This window comes from Protopterus annectens, chromosome 12.part0 (assembly GCF_019279795.1).
Source record: "Protopterus annectens isolate FY-2018-M chromosome 12.part0, PAN1.0, whole genome shotgun sequence".
Lineage (NCBI taxonomy): Eukaryota > Metazoa > Chordata > Ceratodontiformes > Protopteridae > Protopterus > Protopterus annectens.
The window spans coordinates 104,078,782-104,105,529 of record NC_056746.1 but is presented as its reverse complement, the minus strand read 5'-3'; the positions used below and the strand labels follow the sequence as shown (position 1 = coordinate 104,105,529).

The 26,748-nt window shown below is 45.1% G+C and overlaps 1 protein-coding gene across 1 annotated transcript in view; it reads left to right on the top strand.

Annotated features, from left to right (window-relative positions):
- The window catches only part of CHST12 (carbohydrate sulfotransferase 12), an 86,210-nt gene extending 70,031 nt beyond the window's left edge, over positions 1 to 16,179 (top strand). Inside the window, exon 2 of the mRNA XM_044089130.1 lies at positions 14,221 to 16,179. Coding sequence (XP_043945065.1) covers positions 14,301 to 15,581 — 1,281 coding nt within the window. The 5' untranslated portion in view covers positions 14,221 to 14,300 and the 3' untranslated portion in view covers positions 15,582 to 16,179. The remainder of the gene's footprint in view (positions 1 to 14,220) is intronic.
- The last annotated feature ends 10,569 nt before the right edge of the window (positions 16,180 to 26,748 follow it).

Sequence of the window (26,748 nt, the reverse complement as noted above, 5' to 3'; positions counted from 1 at the left end):
GGGGGGCATTCTGCGGGAAAGATTGTCCAAGGCACGTGGAACCCCACAGAGACGTCGTTGCATATAAATGTCCTGGAAATGAGGGCGGTGCTCCTAGCGTTGCAAGCACTTCACCACGTTCTTCCTTCAGGGACTATTGCGATTCAGACAGACAACATGTCGGTAGTCTGGTACATCAACAAACAGGGAGGAACCAGGTCCTATCCCTTTGTCGAGAGGCCATGAGAGTCTGGGAATGGGCAATTTCCACCAAACGCTTTCTGGTAGCAACGCACATTCCGGGAAAATCCAACATCCTTGCGGACAAACTCAGTCGCACCATTCTTTCACCTCACGAGTGGTCTCTCAATCCTCAGGTAGCGAAGAAGATTTTTGCCGTTTGGGGGCAACCCTGTTGCGATCTTTTTGCCTCTCCCTCAAACGCCAAATGCGACAATTTCTTCGCTCTGCTTCCCCCACCAGGGGAATTCCCGAGAGATGCGCTGGTGCATGCTTGGCCTCCCGGTCTCCTTTATGCCTACCCTCCACTACCTCTGATGCAGAGGCTTCTGCAGAAAGCCAACAGTTTGGGGAGCAGAATGATTCTCATTGCCCCGTTCTGGCCTCGTCAACCCTGGTTCCCCTTTGTATGGTCTCACAAAATCAATCCACCCTGGATTCTGCATCCGATTCCAGATCTCATCTCCCATCCTCTGGGAATTTCGGTTCCCAATCTACGCACCCTGAAATTGACAGCTTGGCTGCTCCAGTTCCATCCTTGATTAGGACTCCCGGTATCTCGTCACCGGTCAAGGCCATCTTAGTGGCAGCTCATAAACCTTCCACCAGGCAGGTTTATCGGAGTAAATGGAAGAGATTCTCTATTTGGGCAGTTCAGAGAACTTTGGATCCTTTCGCAGCACCTATGTCAGCAGTGCTGGATTTTTTAACAGACCTCTTTCATCAAGGGGAAAGTTCTTCCACGATTAAGGTACAATTGGCAGCCATCTCGCATTATCACATTGGTCATGAGACAGCTCCCCTCATGACGGCGAAATTGTGCAAAACATTTCTCAAAGGGATTTTTTTGTTGAGGCCTCCAGTCAAGGAGATTGTACCACCTTGGGACCTATCTTTAGTTCTGCAAGCCCTTACTGCTCCTCCCTTCGAGCCTGCAGCTTCTACAGACCTAAAGTACCTTTCCTGGAAGACTGCCTTCTTAGTAGCTATCACTTCAGCCAGAAGAGTGTCTGAACTTCAGGCTCTATGCGTCAAGCCGCCTTACCTTTCTTTCTTTCCAGATAGGGTGTGCCTCAGGACCAATCCATCTTTTCTACCGAAGGTCTCTTCAGAATCTAATATCAACCAATCAATCAATTTACCTGTGTTTTTTCCCAAGTACTCAAACAAAGGAGAATACAAATTGCATTCCTTGGATGTTCATAGACAATTACGATTTTATATTCACAGGACAGCTGGTCACAGGCAATCAGATCAGCTGTTTGTCTCCTTTGCTAAATTTGCTTTGGGTAAAGCAGTCTCTAAAGTCACACTATCTAGGTGGATTGCTAATTGTATTCTGCAGGCTTATGACACTTCAGGTAGACCTGCTCCTCAGAGGGTTACGGCTCATTCTACTAGGGCAGTCTGCACGTCAGCCGCCTTTAAGTCCCGTGTGTCATTGGATGATATCTGCGCGGCAGCTACTTGGGCCTCGCCTCATACCTTTATTTCTCATTATAAGGTGGATGTTGTTTCCAGGGGAAGAGCATCCTTTGGCTCAGCGGTGCTCCGGAACATCCTTCCATGACGGCCGCCCAAAATTCAGGTAGCTGGGGACTCTGTCCCACAGGTTGCAGACAAATGAAGTCTGCCTACTTCAGATTTAGAAGTTATGTACTCACCATAACGTTCCATCTGAGTAGGTGACTTCATTTGGATGCAACCATCCCCCCCTCCATCCCCCTGACCTTTATAGAGCGAGTATTATGCTTGGTGCATGTACTGTAGTCAGTATTAGTTAGGCAAACTCAATCTGAGGTCAGTCAGGGCTTGGCAAGGGGTTATGGGTAAGAGGGAGGAGCTAGGAGCTCGGAGCCTAAGCTTTTGAAATGCCGGCTCGGATCCGAGGTCGGATCCGATACCCACAGGTTGCATCCAAATGAAGTCACCTACTCAGATGGAACGTTATGGTGAGTACATAACTTCTAATTCCTTTCACAAAAAGGATCAATCTCTTGCTAAGGAATGACCATTATGTTTTGCTCAGCCCAGCAGCCTGGTCGTAAATGGGCAGAGACAAGTGGTTGCTGAGAATAATTCAGTGACAGTACTCTTTAGCAGTGGACATAAAATTCTCTCTCCTTCATGGAAATCTCCTCACATCCACCAGACTAGACACATCTGTTCTCTCCAGTACTACTCCACAAGTTATAAGCAGGGGTTATACAACCAGTTCCTGCACCACAAAGGCGAAAAGGATTTTACACCAGAATCTTTTTGGTATCCAAGTAGGAGCTAGCTGGGGACCAGTGTTAGATTTGTCTTGCCTGAATAGCTTTCTGAAAGTCCAAAGTGCTTATCCTGCACACAGTCCTGCCCTTTCTTTCAGACCTATGTTTCATGGTGACTTTACGTCTAAAGGATGTGTATGATCACATTCCAGTTGCTCCCAACTTCCAAGTTGAACCTATAAAAGTCCTGTTTCACATACACCAAAAAATTGTCTTCCTGGGGTGTATGATGGACACAGAAAAAATATGACCTTTCTAACAGAAGACAAAGTCCTGACTAATCAGGTATTTCTCTCTTCAAGAAGCTGCCTTTGAAAGAGAATTTCTTGAAATTCTAGGCCTCATAGTATCAATGATTTTCATGACAGCTCTGGCCAGACTCCATGAGAAGATTCAATAGTACTTTTAAAAAAATGTTGGATCCAGCACCTCCTACTGTTTGGAGCTCCAAGTACCAGTGCTGGATTTTGTGAAATGAGTTACAATGGTGCAGGGATCAGGTATCTGTCAATCCAGGTTTGCCCTTCTCCCCTTCAGGCTCCAGTTCACTCAGTCCAGACACATTGGTCAAATTTTGCATGGGGAGTTGTGTCCAGTGGACTTTGGACACTGCAGCGTACATAAATGTCAAAGAAATGTTATCAGTTATTTAGACTTTAAAAGTTCTTCGCCACTTATTGTGTCCAGGTCCCCTTTTATTAGTCACAGGCAACACCACAGTCATGTGGTACCTAAATGAGCAAAGGGATACCCTCTTTGCCATTTGGCAGTGATGGCCTGGCAGCTACCCTTACAGCATTCTCTAATGCCTTAGACTTCATATATCCTGTTGGAGCAAAACCTAGTGGCAGACAGGCCAAGCAGAACCCTTAAACAGAAACAGACCCTTGAATGGAAACTCTGGGCAAAAGTCTGCCTGGATTTGGTCCAGATGTGGGGAACACTTCGTATAGCTCCGTTCACTTCCTTTCAAATCAGGCAGTTGGAAAAAGTTACGTTAGCCATATGCTGGGAGGACAGAAGCATTCTTGTTCCCTTTGACTGGAATGTTCTTTTATGCATTTCTACACTTTCCACCCATTCCCAAGGTAGGATTCAAAAAGAATCACCAAACATCATTGTGTTGACCTCATTTTGGCCTTGGCAAATTTCCATTTTCCCTTGTAATGGAATTAGCCAAGGGCAATTACCACAAACATTATCACAATCTGGATCTGGTCACACAGTGTCATGGGTGACTGGTGCACCCCAACCTAGAGCAGTTGCTACTAGCAGCGTGGATGAGTCACTTGTTCATTGAGGATGGTGCAGCAGGTATTGAAGGAGGAGAAAAACCTACCGCTAGAAAGTCTTGTGTTTAAAGTGGAAGAGGTTTTCTAGGTGGTGCCTAACCAATATCAGAGGGCCCAGTATGTTTACCCCTCTGGTTTTAAAATATTTGTGTAAACTTCTCAGAAATGGCTTATCTTGTGCATATGTTAGGGTACATCTTGTGGGCATCTCAGCTCGTCTGCCCATAGGATCCCCCTCTTTCATCTTTTTGTGGTTTTGAAAGGAGTGTTGCACTTGAAAACCCCCTTCGCAAGCAAGTTCCTTCTCCTTGGGATCTCAACTTTGTTCTTGAGAAATTTACCTGCTATCCTTTTGAACCTGCCTTTCGGGCTGATTTGAGATTCTTCACTTGGAAAACTGTTTTGCTTATCGCTCTGACATCTGCATGGTGAGTCTCTGGGCTGCAAGCTGTCATGATGAGCCAGCCTTATCTGATTTTGTATAAGAACAAGGTTGTTTTTTTTTTTTACATACAACTCATTTTGTCATGCCAAAAGTTTTTTTTCTGAATTTGCAATGAATCAAGCCATCAGTCTCCAATGTTTTCTTTCTGAAACCTAAAAACAAGGTAGAGAAGATTTTGCATACCTTGGATGTGCACAGACAGCTCAGGTACTACCTTGAGAGAACTAATCCAGTCATATTTCCTATTCTGGGGCAAAGAAGGATCAGCCAGTATCTAAGTAAATGATTACTCATTGATTGTCTTGAAGTAAGTGATTACTCATTGGTTGTCTTGAAGTAAGTGATTACTCATTGGTTGTCCTCCGCTGTTGTTACTCCCACCTTGGTAAAGCTATTCCTGGCAAGATTAAGGCACATTCCACCAGAGCCGTATCTTTGGTGGCATACTGGAAAGGAGTGGACTCAGGAAGTGTCAGAGGCAGCAACTTGGTCCTGTATTCATACCTTTACAAAGCACTGCAAACTGGATTCTTTCTCAAGTTCCACAGCAGGTATTGTAAGGATTGATGTCCCTCTATTCATATGCTGCTGTATCCATAACATAAGGGAATCTCCCTCGTGTCAACTCTTGTACGTCCGGCCATTTACAAAAGATAGATGTTACTGCAAAGGTGCCTGTGACGTCTGGCTTCTCTCTCTGTAGACGTCTGTCATAAACGGATGTCTGGTACAAAACTGTCAGCACGCACTTACCTCAACTTTTCTGCCACCTGTGTGACTGCCATCTCCAGTCGCTGCTGCTTTGGAAAAGTGAATTTGTCTTATCTGACTTCAGATGCGTACCCAATTGGGTTTATGATTACCTTTTTGCTACTATTTTGGGTTTTCATGTCCGGTAGAAAAGGCAAGTGTAGGTGTGGAAGGCAGATTCCACGTAGGGACTCACATGAGCTCTGCCTGTCTTTTTTAGGCCAAGAACATGACTGCACTTGTGATATTTGTCAGGCCTTCATCCCCCAAATCCTTGGAAGTCACCTTGCAGCTTTAAATCTTTACTTGGAGAACCAGCGACTCAAATGTCTGACTATTGAAATGGATCTGACATTGGGTTCCTCGGATGAGCTGCCAGTCAAAAAGGCCAAAAAAATCACAGCCTGAACTGACTGCTGCACCCTCTATTCCAGCCGTACCTCTCAAGGCCGGTGAAGGCCCCGAGTCTGAGCCAGAATCCTTGGATCTTCCTTTGGCGAATACCCAGGAGGAGGCCATCAAAGAAGCCACTGGCATGTCCCAGAGGGAATCACAGGTGACTGAATTGGTCGCTGGGGGATGAGGACTCAGCTCATAATTTCCGATGGACTGCATGGGGTTTCTTAAATTATAGTTTGCGAGGATGTTTCCTCAGACATTGTGGAGTGCCGCCATGCATCCGGTTCTCTGTCTCTACATCACATCTCTGATGCGTCGGCATCGTAGTCCCACAAAAAGAAGCAGCAAAAGACGAAGCATTACTCCTTCTCTGACACCCGAACCCTCTGGCCAGGCCTGTACTGCATCTTACCCCTAAGGGTGAACTTGTTACCGACATCTCCAGTGAAGAAGTGGATTCTTCAGGGGATGAATCCCTTACTTACACTTTACAAATTGCATCCCCTCTGGTGTTTTGCTTCCCCAGAGGAGGAGGAGCCTAATGGCACAGATTCCCCAGGGGGAAAACATTATCTTTGGGGAGACTATTGTTCGGATGAAAGATTTTTTCAAGTGGGACAGCAGCCAGGATCACTGAGACCCAAAAAAAGGTATGATCTTTTACAAATGGAGTCTCCTAACCTGTCTGCTGTACCTCCAGTGCATCCTGCTTTCCTGGCTGCTTCAAAAAAACCCAGATTCCCAATCCTCCCACCTCCCACCCAGGCACCCAGACAGGTTTACAAAGTCCCTGAGGATGCACATTTTCTTTACAAGGCTCCTTCTGCAGACCCTTCCATCATTTCTGTGGCTGCAGATAAAACCTCCAAGTTACTCCCCTCCAGCCCCCTCCTTCCCTCCGACAAGGAGAGCAAATTAATGGCGCACCTAGGCAAAAATGTCCACACATCTGCTACTTAGCAGTGAGAACCATTAACTACCAAACTCACATGGCCAAATACTCACTGGCTCTTCTTTCTGATGTGGCTAAACAACCTGGGGACCTTGACTCCCCGGCCTTGGCAAAAATCTCTACTGTCCTGAAATCTTGCACTCAAATGACCAAGCACTCTATTACGTGCAGTTGCGATGCAGTAGAGGCCTCATCTAGAGCTGCTGCCTCTGGGTCTGTCACTAGGAGATATTCCTGGCTAGGTTGCAGCCTCTCCCTGATGACCTTGTCTAAACTCACGGATGCTCCCTTGGACAACAAAGCTCTATTTGGTTCAGTAGCTGCCAAACTTTTCATAGCCCTTCAAGAGAAGGATAAGGAGCTGCAGGATCTGAGGCACATTTTTGTCTCCCCAGTTCCTCATTTTCATATGAACTACCCTGCCAAAACCTCCTTTGTGAGAAAGCCTGCCAGACAGATGCCAACCAATGGCATAAGACATTCCAGAAACTGTCCTCCTCTAGGTTTGCTCCCTCTACTCCTGCTCCCAAACAGCCCTTTCAGACCAAGCCTGGTAGCCTGTGACTGCCAGGCATTGGATCCAGACACCCCTCTTTCCATGTGTCTTTCTCTGTCCTTCCCTCCTTGGAATCAGGTTACCCAGGAATCTTGGATCCTGTCTGTAATAAAACAGGGATACTTCATGGTATAGGAATCCCGACCTACTCCCAATGGCATTCTGCAGCCCCCTCGAGACCAACTTTTCTCCTGTTCTACAGGAACTCCTCACACAAGAAACAATAGGTACCGCCTCATGTAAGAGGAAAGGAATGTTACTCCAGAATGTTCCCGGTTCCCATGAAAAAAGGTCCCTGGAGACCAGTCCTGGATTTGTCCCATCTCATCACCTTCCTGCAGGTACCCTCCTTTCAGATGCTCACTCTTCCTACCCTTCTTCCCCTGATCCTTCCCCAGGCCTTCTTGGTATCCTTGGATATAAAGGACACCTACTTGCACTTCCCAATCCATTACTTCTTCAGGAAGTTCTTTCACTTCTCAGTGGGTTCTGCACACTTTCAGTTCTCTGCTTTGCCATATGGTCTCTCTGCGTCCCCAAGAGTGTTCAGAAAGTGCCTAGCACCAGTCATGGCCTTTGCCAGAACAAGGGGAATCCAACTCTTCCCGTATCAAGATGATATCCTGATACAGGCCCTGTCAGTTCAAATGGTCTTACAACACCTAGACTTCACTATTTCCCTCTTGGAAAGTCTGGGGTTCACTATAAACCTAAAAAAAAATCATCCCTGATACCCTCACGTGATCATGTGTTCTGGGATGCAGGATCCTCACAGGAAAAATGATGGCCTCTCTTCCCCCAGAAAAAAAAATTCTCTTTTATTTCAAGGGGTTACTCCCTCTCAAAGCTCCATCAGCCAGGGAGTTTCTCAGGCTCCTGGGATTCATGGCCTCCACCATCCCAATAGTACCCCTTGCAAAACTTCACATGAGGAAATTCCAGTGGTACTTGAGAACAGTCTGGAAGAATCTGCACCCCCTGGTGTTCATGAATTCCCATGCTTCCATGCCTTTCCAGGGAATTGAATTAGTGGATAGCCCAGATAAAGGCCAACCCAGGTGTGCCCCTACAACCCCTGCCCCCCCCCAAAGCAGGACCTGTTTCCAGATACTTAAGACACAGGTTGGGGAGTAACCTTAGGGGAATGGAGAGTGAGAAACTCATGGACCCTCACCCAACCCACATAAATATCAAGGAGGTGATGGCCTTGAAATTAGCCGTCTGAATTTTCCAAAGATGGTCTCCTGCCAGGCACGCTGAGATGGTACACAGACAAATACCACTGTGCTTTGGTACATCATCATACTGGAGGGACAAAGTCCCACGTCCTGTGCAGGTTGGCTCTGCAGACATGAGAAATCACCCTAGAGAGAAAAGTCAACATCCTAGCCATCTACATAAATTCAGCAGACAATGTGATGGCAGATACTCAAAGCAAGGATCATGACTAAATCACACGAATGGATGCTAAACAGGGATGTGTTCCTAGACCTGGTACATTGATGGGGTATTATGGATGTGGATCTGTTTGCCCCCCCATGAACAGACAGCTTACAACATTCTGCTCCAGGGTACCATATCCCAAAGCATAGAGGGTAGTTGCTCTTTCATTCCCTTGGAAGGGGATGTACGCTTATCCACCCCCCTTCCCTCTCATACAAAAAGTTCTGCTGAAAATTCAGAAAGAACAACCACAAATGTTGTTGGTGACCCCCTATTAGCCAAGGCAGCATTGGTTCCCTCTATTACACCATCTACCCAAGGCAATCATGACAAGTTACCCCACCAGATGGACCTGCTCACACAGGAGAAGGGAGCATTCTTACACCCCCAACTGTCCACTCTGAACCTTACATTGTGGGTGATGGGGCATTTTTGAAAGGGTGCACCTTAGACCTCCAAAGAAGCTCATCCCTCCTCCTTGGGATCTAAAAATTGTTCTGGAAAGGTTGACAGTATCACTCTTTGAGCCAGCCAAAGACTGCTGTCTCCAGTACTGTACATGGAAAACTATACTCTTGGAGGCCATTACTGCAGCCAGAAGGGTTTTTGAACTGCAAACCCTCATGGCCTTGCATCGTCTTACAGTTTTCCATAAGGACAGGGTGTGTTTAAGTATTTAACCATTCTTCATGCCTAAAGTGGTCGGTGAGCTTTCCTTTAATCAGGCCATTAACCTCCCAACCTTTTTCCCTTCACCACAAAATTCTGCTGAAAGGATCGTACATTCCTTGGATGTACAAAGACAACTCCAGTACTGTTTGGCCAAGGCAGGCTCTTTGTCTTGATTTCTAAAACCTCCTCCTTTTGCTATACAGCCCATGGCAGAAGGCTCCCCTTCCCAGTAAAGGCACACTCCACTAGGGCACTGTCCTCCTCTGGGGCTTTCTTCAAGGATTTGGATACAGCTGCCAGTTTAGAAGCAGCTACATGGTCCTCTGTCCATGCCTTCACCAAATACTGTAAGACATAATTTCTAGAGCCATCCTTCATGGCTTTATGGAAAATGCTTCTCTTCCTCCCCCAAAACTTAATAACAGGAGATTTTGCGCAGTATATGAATAAAAGGACTTAGTATTGTTACCATAACTTTAGACGTCCTTTTCTATATGCTACTGTATAGTTTCCCACTCTGCCTTCCCCCTTGCCTAACTCCTGAGTACCCACTCCATAGTTGCCGATTCTGGTGGCAGACAGTTCTGAGGTAGGTGCGTGCTGACGTCCATTTTGTACCCAATATCTGTTTATGACTAACATCCACAAAGTGAGACACCAAATGTCACATGCACCTTTGCAGTAGCATCTATGTTTTGTAAAATGGCCGGACGTACGCGAGTCAACCAAAGGCTTGACTCCCTTATGTTATGGATACAGCAGCATATAGAAGCAAAGGACATCTAAAGTTGTAGTAAGATTTTACGCAACAATACTTTCTCCTGGGGCTCCTAGATCCTGATCCTTTCTCCTCCCAGGTAGAGTAAACTTTGGGACTCTACCCATATGCCACTGAGGCTGAGGGAGGTGATGAACATAGTGCATTTGCACAGGTGCTACTTACCTGTAACAATACATGTTCAAATTTCACACTGCCTCACTCCAACCCTGTTTATATAGTTTGATGGTGTCCAACCTTAGTTATTTGTGTTGGTATTTTGTAGCTGTGACTTGGTTGGTTTCAGGCAATCCATTCTTCTGTCCTTCCTGTTTCTTCCTACTTGGCTCTAAAAGTCTAAATAACTGACTTTGTTTGACAGAGGGTAGGCTTCTGCTGGTGGGAGAGGCTTAGCCAGTCCCTTATCACAGAGAGGTAGAGGAGGGATACTGAGCCCTGAAAAGATACCACTGTGGGTATGTGTGCAGGTACAGAATCCATATGCCACTGAGTCTGTATGAAATTCGTGCATCTACTGTTACAGGTAAGTAAGGCTGGTGCAACTGTACTTTTTGTAAGAGGTACTTGGGTTGCAAATACTGCTGTAAGACTGCTCTAAATAATTTACATGATAAACTGTTGGTTAGGAATCTGTGGAATGGCTGTGCTATTTACACAGTTATGAAGAAGAATCGAACTCTGAGTGATACTTTGTTATACACTGAGATTTCTGAACTCACTGAGACCTTCCCAGATAAGATTTTTAATCATTTGATTGTTTTTGCAGGGCAACTGTTTTAAACTCTTTAAATAAAAATAAAATAAATATTTAACATTTGTTTACCAAGAAAGTCCGACTTGGAACAAAGCCAATTTTTTTAGCAGAGGCTCCAGATGCATGTCTTTGTAATGTGGAAGGAAACCGGAGCAGCTGGAGAAAACCCACACGAATGCAGAGAGGACATGCAGACTGTGCACTGAAGGCACTCCAGCCGAGAATCAAACCAGAGAACCTCTTGCTGTGAGGCAACAACGCTACTGCTGCACCACTGTAATTGCTGCTCTTTGAGTGCAGTAATTGCTGGGACATGCACAGCTGCCAATTTAATCAATTTAGTTTTTACAGGGCAAGTCTGAGCAACCCATGGCAGCCTTTAGATCTGCACACCCCTTGGCACCTAGACGGAACGAGGAAGACCCTCCGAACTAGTCAAGGCAGCCTCTAAAGACAGATCAAGGATGGCACTCCTGACAGATAGGGGGGCCACAAGGAGAGCTCCTGTGAAAGGTCCACGGAACGCAAGAAGTTGACACCCCAATAACCCAGACAGCACAGTGAAACGAAATAAGCTTTTGTCTCAACTGATTTTTAATACTTAATAAACTTTGCTTTAGTCAGACATAGAAACAAATGAAACTTTCTAATGTTTCTAATGATAGTCGTATATAAATACATTTTGAAAAAAAATACAATGGGATTTTTCCATGTCTGGATTTTAATAGTAAAATGTAATTGTTAGAGTTCTTACACAAGCAGTAATGCCCAAAAAGGTGGGTGTTATCCTTGCAGTAATGACGTGCTTCGTCTCTGTATCATTGGAAGGTCTATTTTTCCCTCATAATGACTACCTTGAGAGGCGTTATTATATTTAGGTAATAGCATGTCTGTTAAATTACTTTGCATTTTTTTTTGTTTTACTGTGTGCATTGTTTATATTTTTGATGTAAAATAGTTCCTCTCCTTAATGATTAAAACTTGCTGTGGCATATGTAATTGTTGGAGGATGTATTTTATGTCCAAAATATAAGTTGTGTAAGTATTTAATGTATGTACACCCAGTTTGCCCAGAAGTTGCAGCTACATTCTTCTGAGTACACTAGGGGCCTGATTCCAGAAGACTTACTCTTGATGTAAGTGCTCACTCTTTTATATAAGCTAGTTTTACAGGTAGGCCTTACACCAGAGTAAATTTCTTACACAGTCAGTAACTCTTTGTAAGCCTATTTTTATAGATAGGCCTAACACCTGAGCACGTCTCTTGCACCGCGGCCGTCCACCGGAGCGACGTCTCTTGCACCGCGGCCGTCCACCGGAGCGACGTCTCTTGCACCGCGGCCGTCCACCGGAGCGACGTCTCTTGCACCGCGGCCGTCCACCGGCGGCGTCTCTTGCAGCACCGCTGCCGTCCACGGGCGGCGTCTCTTGCAGCACCGCGGCCGTCCACCGGAGCGACGTCTCTTGCACCGCGGCCGTCCACCGGAGCGACGTCTCTTGCAGCACCGCGGCCGTCCACCGGAGCGACGTCTCTTGCAGCACCGCGGCCGTCCACCGGAGCGACGTCTCTTGCAGCACCGCGGCCGTCCACCGGGCGACGTCTCTTGCAGCACCGCGGCCGTCCACCGGAGCGACGTCTCTTGCAGCACCGCGGCCGTCCACCGGAGCGACGTCTCTTGCAGCACCGCGGCCGTCCACCGGAGCGACGTCTCTCTCTCGGAATTTGGGACATAGGTTTCTCATTGTGATTAAATGAATGAAAAAATCGTACAGTGTGAGGCATTACATTCTCCATGCCCCTCAGCTGTCTGTAATTTTTTTCTGTTCTTTTAAGTGTTTGAATTTTTTTTTTTTTTTTTTGGGGGGGGGGGGGACATTACTGAAGATTCAGAACAGCCAAACATTAGTTTCATACTTTTTATAGTCTAGAAAGTTGATGCTGGAAAACCTGTTCCTCTGTTTAATTTTTAAGTGAACTGGGAATATATTTATAGGTTCATAGATAAGTACTGGGCTAGTTGCCCTTGTGGCCCATTGCAAGCCTAGCCAGTTTCCTTTTTTGTGCTTGAAATAGCCTGTCCTATTTGGTTATAGATTGGCCTTACCCAAGCCATGGTCGAAATTATATATTATCCCTAATGAGAATAACTGCAGTCATACCTTAGAAAATCTGAGGGGACCCATGCATGGCGTAAAGCACTTAGGAGCTGTTTCTGTCCATTAGTGTTACAGGAAGCAGTCCTGGGGTAAATCTTCTATTTTTCTTCCTTAGATCTAAGCTATGCTTTAATATGGCCAGGGATGAACTTTGTTTTATGTGGATGGAGAGTTTGTTCCTGAGCAGTGGTATCCTCTGATAGATGCATCTGTCCCGCTAAACCGTTCTGTTGGTGTGGTGGAAGAGTTTTGGATCACTAGACATAGTGAGTAGTTCTGATGCCATTTGACTTGATGAGCAGTAAATTCATTGTTTAGGGGTTGGAAGATGCCTGGTCTGCCTGACACAGCTCTTGGCAGTCTGTAGGATGCCAAGTATAGTGACAGATCTTTGAGTCGATCCATGCAGGACCTGTTGTTTAGCCCGTGTATCCTTTTAGTAAGGTATCTGTGTAGGTGTTGCATGTATCTGGACAGATACAAGCCAGAGGGATCATTATATTCAATGATCCGCCTAATGACGGCGGAGTAAAGTATTTAACAAGCATACCACATTTCACATCTTTTTCCACATATCCAGAATTCTTGAGCGAAGATAACAGCTGTGCACTCGGTGTCTCACACTGTTTCTGTCTTAGTCTGTTTCTTTCTTTCTCATTTAGTCACACAAACACCTTACTTTTTACTTTTTGTTAATTTTTATTTTAAGCTCAGTAAATAGCAAAGCTGCATTTAGAGAGTGTAAAAAGTAGCGTCAGTTTGCTTTTTTTATGTTTGTGCTTCACAGCAGCTTTATATTCTACCTTGGAATGACCGATTTTTTTTCTAACCAGGAGATAACTGTACATTAATACTCTGTTTGAGAATGTTCATTGTCCAATAGGGTCACAAGGTATTTCTCTAAAGGTGGTATAATACAGCCTGAGCTCTCTCCAAAGTTGTTCCCCGCATTAATACTTGTCAGCCCGGAACACCTTAACTTTTGAATTAATCAGCCTACAAATCCCAAAACAAGGATTTCCTGTAGCTTTAATTTGAATTTTAGAGGATGCCTTTATTTCCATGATTATAAATTCAGTGGAGAAAGAATTTTCAACTTGCCACTTGCTAATTGGCATAATAAGGCATCATCTTGTAATGCAACTCAACATCTCCAAGCAGCATTAAACTTTGCAACATCACAGGTGTCTGTATAGCAAAGTTTGCTTTCACTTTCAAACTAGAATGTTTTTTACAGTGGCAAAAACAGCTGTGCACCTTTTTGCACAATTCGTTTGCATGTTCCACTTTACTGAAAAGGCAAATACAGTGCCAGAGCTTTTGCTTGTAGCTTTTAAATAATTAATGTTATGTTGTCCCATCTCACATTGTTTACATAGTTTGTTTTGCATTTGTAGTAATATTCCCTCAGCTTATTAGATTTCCTCACAGCTTAACAGAAGTGCTGGCATTAAAATGTTTTATAGCAACAAGTACTGTTGCAGATATATTTAACTGTAAAAATGTTTATGCATTTGTTTTGTCTTTTAGGTCTTAGGCCGCTTGCTCTGACATCGTGATATTAGTGGGGTTAAAATGACGTTGAAGAATTGCCTCCTGGACCAAACAGAATGACCAAACTGAAGATGTTCCGATTTTTCCTCATACTTGGGTCCCTTTTCATGATTTTGTTGATTATTTTCTACTGGGATGATGTTGGAGCTGCACAACTCTACTTTCACAGTGTCAGTTCAAAGCAACAGTCTTTGTCGCACTTTGCTAGCCTTTCTGCTGCAGAGCAAACATTTCATGGTTCTAACATAAAGACATTTATGTCAGGTGTAGATGAATTTACAGATAAAATTTTTAGTAAAGTTTTAGTTCAGAACCAGACTGTGAATAAAAATGACAACCAAAGGACTCCACAGTTGTCCAACAAGCAAGCATCAGGACAACTAGAAGAGATCATACGTGGTTATGACTGGGCTACTCGTAGCACACGTATAAATATGGACTACATGAAGCTTCAGAATGAGAGAAAGCAGATGCTGCATAGTTTATGCAGAAATTCTACTCTCCAGTTTTCCGGCAAAAATCGCTCATTTGAAGACATACCCAACAAAGAGTTGGATCACCTGATAGTGGATGATCGGCATGGTATTATCTATTGTTACGTACCCAAGGTGGCATGTACTAACTGGAAGCGGATACTCATTGTGTTGAGCCAGAGTGTACAAAATAATGGCAAACCCTACAGTAATCCCCTAGATATTCCAAGGGAGAATGTCCACAATACAAGTTCTCACTTCACCTTTAACAAGTTCTGGAAACGTTATGGGAAGTTCTCAAAACATCTTATGAAAATCAAATTGAAGAAGTACACAAAGTTTCTGTTTACTCGTGACCCCTTTGTCAGACTGATATCAGCTTTTCGTAGTAAATTTGAACTGGAAAATGAAGGTTTTTACAAAGAATTTGGAATGCAAATATTGAAACTTTATTCAAATGTAACAGAACCACCTGCCTCTGTCAGTGAAGCATTTGCCACAGGAAATAAACCTTCCTTTAATGCATTTGTCCAGTATTTATTGGATCCTGAGACTGAACGTAGGGTTCCTTTTAATGAACACTGGAGACAGGTTTACCGCCTTTGCCATCCGTGTCAGATAAACTATGACTTTATTGGAAAGCTAGAGACTTTGACTGAAGATGCGGAGTACTTGCTTCAGCTTTTAAATCTGGAAAATAAGGTGCAGTTCCCACCCAGCTACCGAAATAGGACAGCCAGCAGCTGGGAAGAAGACTGGTTTGCAAAAATTCCTATTGAATGGCGAAGAAAACTATACAGGCTTTATGAACCAGACTTTTTGCTTTTTGGTTACCCTAAACCAGAAAGTTTATTGCAAGATTAATTTCTTGTAGAATAATGTTCTGTTTAAATGTAGCACAAATCAACTGAATTTTCCATTGCAGGTCTCAGAGTTCTATTTCAGGGAGTTATACGTTTCCGTAATATGGGAAGAACATAAGGGAAATGTTTGAACCAGAATGCTTGAAAGCTAGTTTTTAAGGGATATAGTAACAGTCAATTTGAAGAGAATTTTTTACTTTGAGGCATATTTCAAAGCAAGAGTTAGCAAATGTGTGTGAAACTGAAAATTGATAACTATTTTGCATCTGTTTCCTCAACAGGATTGTATTTGATCATGTTTTCACTTTAGGAACATATACGATTCATGAATTCCCATAGATTATTTTGAATACTTAAATCCTCTTCATTGTGCTTATGTAGATGTGCTTAGCAACAAAGCTGTTCACTTGTTAAATGTATTCTGGGAAAGAGTTTATAAATATGTTTTATAAATAAAAACTTTGAAACAGAGCATTATAAATGAACAATCTTGTAAAGGCAGGTACACTGTTTTATTTGCATTCTTGTTAGGATTCTTTCATCAGTCAGAATTCTTAATTAAAAAAAAAAATTAAAAAAGAAACTTTGAAGATCCCGTACTTAAGGATATTGCTGTATTTTCTTTGAAGTGACTGATGTGCCAGGTACATAAATTATGTCACTGTGCCCCCAGCCTTGCCCACCATTTCTTTTCTTGAGCTTTTGCACGCCTGGGAATCGCGATCCTTGCTGCCTTTAATGAAGTTATTTTGTTTGCATGTGTAACAGACATTGAGTGCATGTTCATCAAGTAACAAAACAGTATCAACACCAGCATTACCTTTTCCACAAATGTCAGTATTGTAACTCTGACTCAGACTCCATTAGGAGGAGCTTTAACATACCTACAGACTAAAAAGATGGTAGCCATTGAAAGTTCCTTGTTTTGGACCAGTGAAAGGGTCTGATCTGATGTTGTCTTTTTTTCATCTGATTCAGCACGTGAATTGTCTGACCCGGTTGGATCTGACCTCCGCGCTTTATACCAAAGCATTGGATCCAAGAGTTCTGATTCCTGCCCTACCGACAATTCTCATTTCCTGCTTGAATTACCCCTGATCTCGTTTGCCTAATCAGATGTATGGACCTTCTTTTTCTTCCCTCCTGTGAAATTTTTTCCCACCCATTCATAGGGTATTTTTTTTTACCTTCTCGATATGGCTGAAAAGGCAACAGGTTTTAAAAAGAACAGTCCTTTGGGCATACGTACTCAATTCGGATTCCCATATGGAGTGTGTATGTTGAAGTGTGGCCCACCTTGACTCCACCCGTCAGATTTGTGTGGCTTCAATTCTGTGGCCTTAAGCGATTTGTTACAGCAAACTGATGTATGTTAAAAGGGTTGCTGCCTACATATGCTTCCTCCTCTACTGCTTCTGTCTCAGTTGCTCAAACCCCCCAGTAAGGAACAGAAATCCTTCACAGTCCAGATAGCATAGAAAATGCTCTCTTGCCATATCTCCGAAACCTGCTTCAGCCTTGGAGCCTCCAGCTAAACTAGCTAAAAGATCGGATCCGACATTGGGAGTGCTTCGATTTCCTTGGGCTTAGAGCCCCTGTTTCCCCACAGCTGCAATCACCCTTATTACAAGAAAATCCAAAGGGAATGCCACGTCCCCCTTCCACATCATCCTCTTATCCAGTCCTGCCAGAGCCGTTCCAAGCCAGGTGTGGGTAAGATGCTGAGGATGTTCCTCAGGACTCTGATTCAAATGGGGGTGTACAGCTCCATCTCCCATCAGATCTGTGAGCATTCAGCCTGTACCTCTTCCAGTTGTACCTCCTTCTCTGATCCAGCCAGAGATTTTGGAGCCCTTAGATCTGAGTATTCTAGGGGTCAATGTGTTGGATCCGAAGACTGATAGATCTCGGACTCAGACTGTATCCATGACTTGTTTGGCACCAATACCAGTAGGGCAGGACACATCTTAGAGTCAAAGCTTTGGCACCAGATCTGGGATAATGGTTTTGGCTTCAAAGTTTTCAGTGCTGTCACTTCATTTTGGCAATGGGTAGCTCGGGTCCAACTCCTCCCTTGAGGCAGGAACAGCCCATGCAAGGTCGGGGCTCGGCAATGCCTGAATCTTCGGCTTCGATGAGACCAGCAAAGGCTTGCCCCAGTCCTTTTTGCCTTTGAGTTGGTGGAGAGGGCTATCACCTGAGAGTCCAGTGTACTCTTATCTCCTCAGATCCTACCACCCTGCTTCCTTTGTAGGCAAGTTCTGAGCCTCCTCAACCTATTCTCCAGAGACAGCCAGCCAGTTTGAGCTTTCAAGCAGTTCCTCTGCAGGAACTTCCCCTGTCTTCCAATACCTCTCCACATCATCCCACTGAGGAGGTCCCCCAATAGCGATTTTGCAAAAGGAGGCATATAGATTTCCCTCTGGAATCTTTAACCAAAGACACTGACTTCGATGAAGGGGAGGGGGTCCCCAAGGTCTCCACCAGAAGACGCCTCCTTTGGAGACATTCTAGAGGTCCTTGGTCAGAAAGGTGGATGGTCTTCTGATCCCCCTTCCCACGAGGAGTCCAAGTGTTCCTAGATGCCTTCTGGTCCACCCATCTACATCTTGGGTTACTCCTCTGGTGGATAACCTATTGATGTTGTCTCTCGCTGGGCATGGAAGGAACAAGATACAGTAGAGTCCATCCCTCGCCTCCCCAGTAAATTTCTCACTCTGCCTAAAGACAGACTTCATTGGAGTAAGGGAATTCCTGTGGATGCCATGGATGTTTTTCATGTTTCACTGTTGCAGTCATTACACTTGGGTTATCTGCCTACAGATAGTCTTCAGTCGGCCCGAATACCAGAGACTTAGTATTTCTGCGTTGGATGCTGTTGCTGCAGGACTGATGTCAGGTGTATAAAAACAGGCAGTCAACGCCATTACATCAGTCTTTCTTGCCGAGGAGCACAAAGCAGTTCGCAAGTGCCGGCTGGCTGCTACCTGAATTTTCGTTTACAAATGTAATAATCTTGAAGTTTTCTAAAGCTAAGTACCTCATTGTGGATCCTTTTTTCTTGCTCGAACCGATATCAGAAAAAGTTAACAATTGTCTTGCCTGTGGAAAGCAAAATACCTCACAGAGATTTTCATTCTTACTGAGTCACCTGTTTAGGCCCAGACCACGACTTCCCTCACTGTCAGTTTTGTGCCTTATTTAACACCCAAACCATTCATCAGGCTCTCTTTGTCGCTAAATTCTTTCGCTCTCGATCTCCGTATTCTGAAATGGCTTTGGTAAGCCATCCTACTACAGATATTTTGAAAAAACGTAAAGATAAAGACAGAGATAGACCGCATAGGTCCAAAACTGCCGACGACGCTTCCGTTAAGCTAGTCACCAGTCCGCCGGTACTCAGTGAGGTGCTTTTGCAGCCCCTGATGCCCGCTTCAATGGATTCACAGGCCTCTACTGAGACCCATTTGAAGTCCGGTATGCCACGAGACTCATCGACTGTGGAACCTGCGGATCTCTCTACCTTGGATGGGTCCAGAGCCACCTAGCAGGCACCGGCTTCTAAGGCAGTTATTCGCTCAACCGATGTTGGACTCAGACAGACGACTTCTTTTTTAACCAAAACTACCGAGTTTCTTAGACCCAGAGTACGCACTACGCCTAGAAAACTGACTACCAAAGCGCATGCACCTGCTCCCATACCACAAAAACAAATGCTTAGAATGGCTGAAGACCTTATTACGCTTATTAGGGGAAGTCAGCCTTCCCTGCTAAGAGACAGAGTCCAGTCCCCTTCAGCTTCTATAGACCAGGAGTGAGATGACTCTGAAATTTCTGATTATGAAAACATGCCCTTATCTGCTTATGAGGATTCAGATGCAGAGGAATCCATTCCCTCTGCCTCCCCTCCAGAAGATTTTTTCTTTTGGTGAAACCTTACATACCTTATGAGAGCATTTCCACTGGGAATGCCAAGACTATCCTCAGTCCAAAAAGAGACTCTGAGAATTCTAGAGCTGCCTCGCCACAGGGCTTTAGCAATACCTCCTGTCCTGGATGTTGTGGATGATGTTTTTATGGAATCTAGTCTTACTCCTGACACTTTACCTCCTGGCCCTAGGAAACCAGACAGGTACTGCAAAGTACCTGACACACATTTCTTTTCAAGAATCTACTGCTGACCCAGAGATCATTTCCCAGGGGCCTAAAGGTATCAAGGCTACTACAGCCAAGAATCCCACCCCTTCGGACAGGGATTCCAGAGCTTTGGACAGATGGGGTAAGAAGGTGTATACCTCTGCAACTCTTGCTATTAGGACATTGAATTGTCAGTTTCACATGCTAAAGTACCAACAACATATTATGGAACTTATTAAACAAAAAGCGGCAACCTTTTCAGACTGTGCAGAAAATAAAGAATTGCAGGAACTTATGCACTCTGCAAGCCAAGTCAACAAGCATACTTTGCAGTGTAGCTTTGACGCCCTTACTGGCTGTGTACTAAGAAGACCTGCTTGGCTGAAGGAGCAGACCTTGCCAGACCATGTCAAATCAAAGTTACTAGACGCTCCTTTGAATAAGGACTGTTTGGCACCAAAGCAGAAGAGGTTCTTAAAAAAGTGGAAGAAAAAGCTAAGTCTATGCAGACTGTTAAAGAATTCTTACATGCTCAACCCCCTAGATTCAGTAGGCATTGCCCTTCCAAACACTGGTCCTTTCCAGCCCCCTCCTGGCCTTCTCAAACCAGACCCAGGGGAAACAGAGCACCCAGACTTCAGTCTCAGGGTATGCAGAGATCTAAGCAGTGGATTGCCCCCACTTGTAAAGCAGGGAGTGGTAAGCCACCTCCTTATGGAAAAAGCTCGCAATGACGTTTTTACTCCTCTCCCCAGCCCTGCCCAATTGCTTGTGCCTTTAGGAGGAAAACTTGCCCTTCATGCAAAAAACTGGATGTCCATCATTCAGAACCGGTGGGTCCTCAGCATTGTATCCCAGGGGTACAAATTTTATTTCCATTCACTGCCAACCCCAAGTGGGTTTCCAGACCTTCCTCCAAACCAGTGGGCAGAGGCTCAAAGCCAGGTACTTTACCTTCTCAATATCAGCTATTCAGCCAGTTCCAGTAGAACAGAGGGGTCAAGGATTCTACTCCAGACTCTTCCTGGTACCCAGGAAAGAGGGCTGTTGGCGCCCAATCCTGGAGCTTTCCATTCTCAACACCTTTCTGGTGGTATCAAAATTCAAAATGCTTACCCTGCAACAGCTTCTTCCTATGCTAGCCAAGGATGTGTGGTTAGTCACCCTAGACTTCATAGAAGCCTATCTGCATATCCCCATAAGGGAATCATGCAGGAAGTATCTTGTGTTTCAGGGCAGGGTCTATGCGTCATCAGTTCTGTGCACTTCCCTTTGGCTTATCTACTGCACCCAGAGTGTTCACAAAATGCCTGGCTCCAGCCATTGCATACTGCAGGCAGAGGAATATCCAAATTTACCCATACTTGGACGACTGCCTGAATCAGGCGGACAGTCCGGAATTGCTGCTGCAGCATCTGACATTTGTGAAAAACCTTCTCACTTCCTTGGAGTACACTATCAACGAAAAGAAATCAAAACTGGTATCCAGTCAAAAGATTGTATTCCTGGGAGCAAGCTTGGACACAACTTCCAAGATGGCATTCCTCACCTCAGTAAAACAAGTCTATCTGACAGATTATTTCAAACAGATGGCCACCAGAACCCAGCTGTCTGCAAGAAAAATACTGCAAGCCCTAGGGTTCATGGCCTCGTGTATACTGCTGATTCCATATGCAAGACTGCATATGAGGAAACTCCAATGGTACTTAAGTCTTTGGTGCCAACATTCTCAGGACCTGGAAACAGTCATTCCTCGTACCATAAGGACAGAGTTCAGAAGCATGCAACCACAACAAGAGACTGCCAGTTATTCAACCCTAAGCCGCCCAGACCCTAACCACAGATGCGTCAGACTATGCCTGGGGGGCACACTTGGACGGGAATATGTATTCAGGGCCACTGGAGCCCAAATCAAATTCATCTGCACATCAACCAAAAAGAGATGCTAGCTGTACAGAATGCCCCGACAGCTTTCAGATCCCTAATCTTTCCAGGACAACTGTTAATAAAAACAGACAACACCACGGTTATGTGGTACATCAACAAGCGGGGGGGGGGCATTCCTACCCACTCTGCAGGCTAGCCATGGCCCTGTGGAATACGGCCTTGGACATGCAAGTCCCATCTGCAAGCTCAACTCCTGCCAGGCAAGCAAAACTTACTGGCAGACGACTTAAGCAGAAATCTCCTAGACCCACACAAGTGGCAATTGGAGCACAGCACCTTCAACCTTCTGATGCAGAAATGGGGGACCCCAGAGGTAGATCTCTTTGCCACCCCCTACAACCACCAGCTCAGCAAATTCTGCACCAGGAATCCTCACAGCAGGGCCTGGAAAGTGGATGCCCTATCTTTTCAGTGGGTAAATCTCTCAATCTATGCCTTTGCCCCTCTGCTGCTCCTTTCAAGAGTATTACTCAAGATAAAACAGGACAGACCAAGGACAATTCTGATTGCCCTGGACTGGCCATCCAAGCACTGGTACCCATTCTTGCGCAGCCTGACATCGGTGCCATCCTGGCACCTACACCAGAATCTAATCCTCCTCCTCTCTCGAGAGGGACAGATTCTGCATACACAACTGCAAACCCTAAATCTTGCAGCCTGGCTTATTCGTTGAATTCCCCCCCCCCCCTCCCCCGTGACCTTAAGCAAACAGGTGCTGGATGTAATTTTTGAAGCCAGAAGACCCAGTACAATAAAATCCTATGCTGATAAGTGGAAAAGGTTCTTCTCATGGATTCAGTCTAAAGGAGAGGACACAACACTGCCCTCTCTGCCTCTTATCCTGGATTACTTAGCAGATCTACTCCACAAAGGCCTGTATTTCTCCTCCATTAAGATACATGCCTCAGCCATTTCTGCTAATAAGAACACTGAGCCCACCTCTCTTCTCGCACCCTCTTATCAAACAGTTCCTGAGAGGGGCAAACAACTTAATGTCACCAAGGAAAGCACCCACCCCTGCTTGGGACCTTAACTTTGTACTGGAAAAGCTCACGCTTACCCCCTTTGAACCTGCTGCATCAATAGAGTTAAAATTCCTCTCTTAGAAAACAGCCTTGCTTCTAGCCATCACTTCAGCTAGAAGAGTGTCTGAGCAACAAGCACTGATGGCTGTGGAACCCTTCATTATTTTCCATGCTGACAGGGTTTCCTGCAGGACTAACCTTTCCTTTATGCCTAAAGTGTCCAGTGTGGCTCTCAATCCATCCATTTGCCAGCCTTCTTTAATCCTCAAAGTAAAGGGGAAAGGGTCCTGCACTCCTTGGATGTGCACAGACAGCTCAGACTCTACCGTGATGGGACTAAGCCCTTCAGAAAATCTGACCAGCTACTAGTCGGCTTTGCAACAGGGGCAGAGGGCAAGGCCATTTCTAAACAACTATTTCCAAATGGATAGCACACTGCATCCATTTCTGCTACAAGCACCATGGGAAACTAAACCCTCAGAGGGTCAGAACACATTCCACTAGGGTAACATCTACCTTTACAGCGTTTCTCAGGGGAGTCCTTACCAGGGACATCCTGGAGGCTGCTACCTGGAGTTCTGTGCGCACCTTCAAGCATTACCACCTGCCTATCTTTTCCAAATCCAAGGCAGGATTTGCTACAGCAGTCTTGCAAGGCATACTAGCCAGTCCTAACTCTTCTTGACTGCCTCCACCCTTCTTCAACTTTGGGATTCCACCCAAGTGTGATGACTGCAACAGTGAAACACGAAGAACATAGTACAGTTGTGTACACTTACCATAAATGTAGATGTTGGGAGTGTATTCACAGTTGCAGTCCTGGTTTCCCTCCCTCCATCCCCGTTTCTCTCTCTCCCTCCTGTCTATGGCTATTACTAACCCTTTCTGGGGTATTGGTATTATTGTTTACTTTTTACTGGTGGTGTTTTCCCCACCATAGCCTAGCTCCCTATTAGGGGGGCTCCTGATATTTGGGGCAAGAAAAACTAATTTAATGGCATCAGCTGCCTGTTTTTATACCCCTGACAACCTTATGTCATTCCTGGAGTGACAGCCTCCGATGCAGAAATACTAAGTCTCTGGTATTCAGGCCGACTGAGGGCTACATATGCAGGCAGATGACCTAGGTGTGATGACTGCAACAGTGAATACACTCGAGCATCTACATTTATGGCATGTGTACATAACTGCACTTTGTGGCGGCATCTACTAAGAAAGAGCTAGCAGAACAGAGCTCTTTCCATCCTCCTAACAGAGACTCTAGGGCTGTGGACAGGTTTGGAAAGCTCGTTTATGCTTCACCTATCCTTTTCTTTACATTCACTTAATTATTTGGCACATTTCACCAGATTGCAGGGGGCTTGATTAAGGAACTCTCCAAGTCTCTTCTGTGTTCGTCGATTGAAGAGTATAAACAGCTATCTTCGCAGCTGGCCGCTCTTCAGTCTATTTCCGACGCATTCAAGAGGAAGAGATCTCATGCAATGGAACGTTCCTCCACAGGCAGTGAGTTCAGGCATAGCTGTCAAGAGACATGCCTGGATGCAGTTATGCAACTTTGCAGATCCTTTCAGGTCTTCTTTCATTAATAGGTTCATAGGTAGGTACTAGGCTATCTGCCCGAAGGCATTTATAAGCCTAGCCAGAATGTGTTGGCTTTCGCCACCCCCTTAGATTATTTTCCTGTGCCTCTGTCCAGCAGAGCCACTGAAGTGATCCCCGGGGTAAACTTTGTTTCCCATTCACTCATCAAGGTATCTCTTGAAGAGTGTTAGTGAGGAGCTCTGCCTAATGTAGATTGGAATCTTGTTCCAAAGCATGGGAAGTCTCTGGGGCAGGAATCTTTCCCTTCAACATGTCCTGCTGTGGTGAGGTTTGGATCCCTAGAGCGTGTGGCTCGAAGGGATATGGTTTTCTTTAGGTGGAGCATGTCCATCAATTCTGGGTTGGACATGGCCTTGTATGTCAGGCAGAGATCACTTCTGAGTAGGCGGTATGCAATCAAGTACAGCTAGAGTTTCTTCAGTCGAGCTGCATAGGACAACTGTTTGAGGCCAGTGGTTCTCTTGGTGAGGTACTTCTGTGGCAGCTGTTGCAGGTGTCTTGTAAGGTACATCCCAAATGGGGCGTTGTACTCTATGATGGGTCTAATGAGTAGAGGGGCACAATGACTTAATTTGATCTGGATGTGAACCCTTTTGTGATTAGGTGGGACACATAGAAGGATTTTCTAACCACTTTGGCAATGTGATTATCAAAGGAGAGATTACTATCTATCTGGGTCCCCAGATCCCTTATTATGTCTTCCGTATGTAGGGGACTACCACCTTTGTGGTAGTTTGTGGGTACTTTGTTTTCTCCAAAGAGCATGACTATGCACTTTTTGGCATTTAGCTTGAGGCCATGATTTTGACACCAGATATCCGTCTCAGTAAGACCCTTTGGGAGGATGTCTGTCAGCCAGAGTCAATTACAGCCCCTAGTTTGCAGTCGTCTGCGAACTTGGTCAGCCATAGTCTTCCTGTGCTTGCCTGTACATCTGAGAAGTATATGCCAAACAGGAGGGATCCTAGGACTGAGCCCTGGGGAATGCCACTTCTAACTGGTTTAGAGTCGGACCTAGCTCCCGCAACTCTCACCATGTGGGCTCTGTCCGTGAGCCAGTTGGCAACCCATCTTGTGACATAGGGGTTTATGTTCAGGCTGGTGAGCTTGTCTAGGATACAACAATGGGGAATGGTGGCGAAGGCCTTAGCGAGGTCTAGGTAGGCTGTGTATACCAGCTTTCCCTCGTGTATAGCCTTGGTAACTGTCTCAAAGAAGTCCACTAGGTTTAGGAGGCATGCTCTGCCCTTAACAAAGCCAAACTGGGTAGGGTCCAGTGTTTGAAGGTCCCCAATATCTCTGTTAATGAGTTCCATGATGATTCACTCCATAACTTTGCAGACCATGCTAGTCAGGCTTATAGGGCGATAGTTCTGTTGTGGCTCCACCTTTGTGGAGCGGAATAGCCATTGCAATGCCCAACTCTATGGGTACGTAGCCTGTGGAGAGGCTGTGTTTAAACAGTGTGTTTAGGTGAGGGGTTAGTTAGTCTTCCAGTTCATGTAGAATGCAGCCTGGGACACCGTCCGGTCCCATTGATGCTGAGTTTTTGGCTTTGGAGAAGGCTGTTTTAACCTAAGTATTTGTGATTTCAGGAGCTCTGCATTCTTCTGGTATGGTTATGGGCACTTTTAGGGGTGAGAGGGTGGTGAAGTTTGCACTGAACCGGTCTGCCAGGATGTTGGCGATATCATTGATTCATTGTATTTTGTGCCATTCTGCACTAACTCCGAGCAAATCTGAGCATTGCCACTTAGATTCTTGACATAGCTAAAGAATGCCTTGTGGTTATCTTTAGAGTCCTTGGCAATTTTTCTTTCAAAGCTAGCCTTGGATGATTTTATGAGGGATCATAGTTTCTTGCTGATACTGATCAGGGATGTCTTCCCTTCTTGGGACTTTACTCTTCTGTACTAGTTTCCTCCTTCTGTTGTATAGTTTGTTTATGGCAGGGGTCCACCAGATTGGTTTCCTTTTCTTGGAGGAGTGAGTCTTGGTTTTGCTTGGGATAGCATGATCCATGCATTCTTGTAGGTGCCCATAGAATGCATTAGTAAAAGATTTTGCAGCTTTGACAGCATTATCCTTTAGCATGAGGGCTTTGAAACTTTCCACCTTGGTCTTAAGTAACGTGAAGTTTGCTTTTGAAAAGTTTTTCACGGGGGTTTCCTTGACCGGGAGTGGGGGCAGAATGTGGATATCCAGAGTGATTTGTTTATGGTTAGATCTAACCAGCAAGGGGTTGACCCCCAGTGTGGAACACCGGTTGCCCATGTTGGTGATGACCAGGTCCAATATATTGACACCTCTGCTAGGAGTGTTGACTAGTTGATTCAGGGCGTTTGAATTTATAAATTCTAGGAAATGTTGGGCAAGGGAGTTAGTACTTGAGTAGTTCTCCCAGTTAATGTTTGGGTAATTGAAATCATCCAATATTAGGGTGTTTGGTAGGAC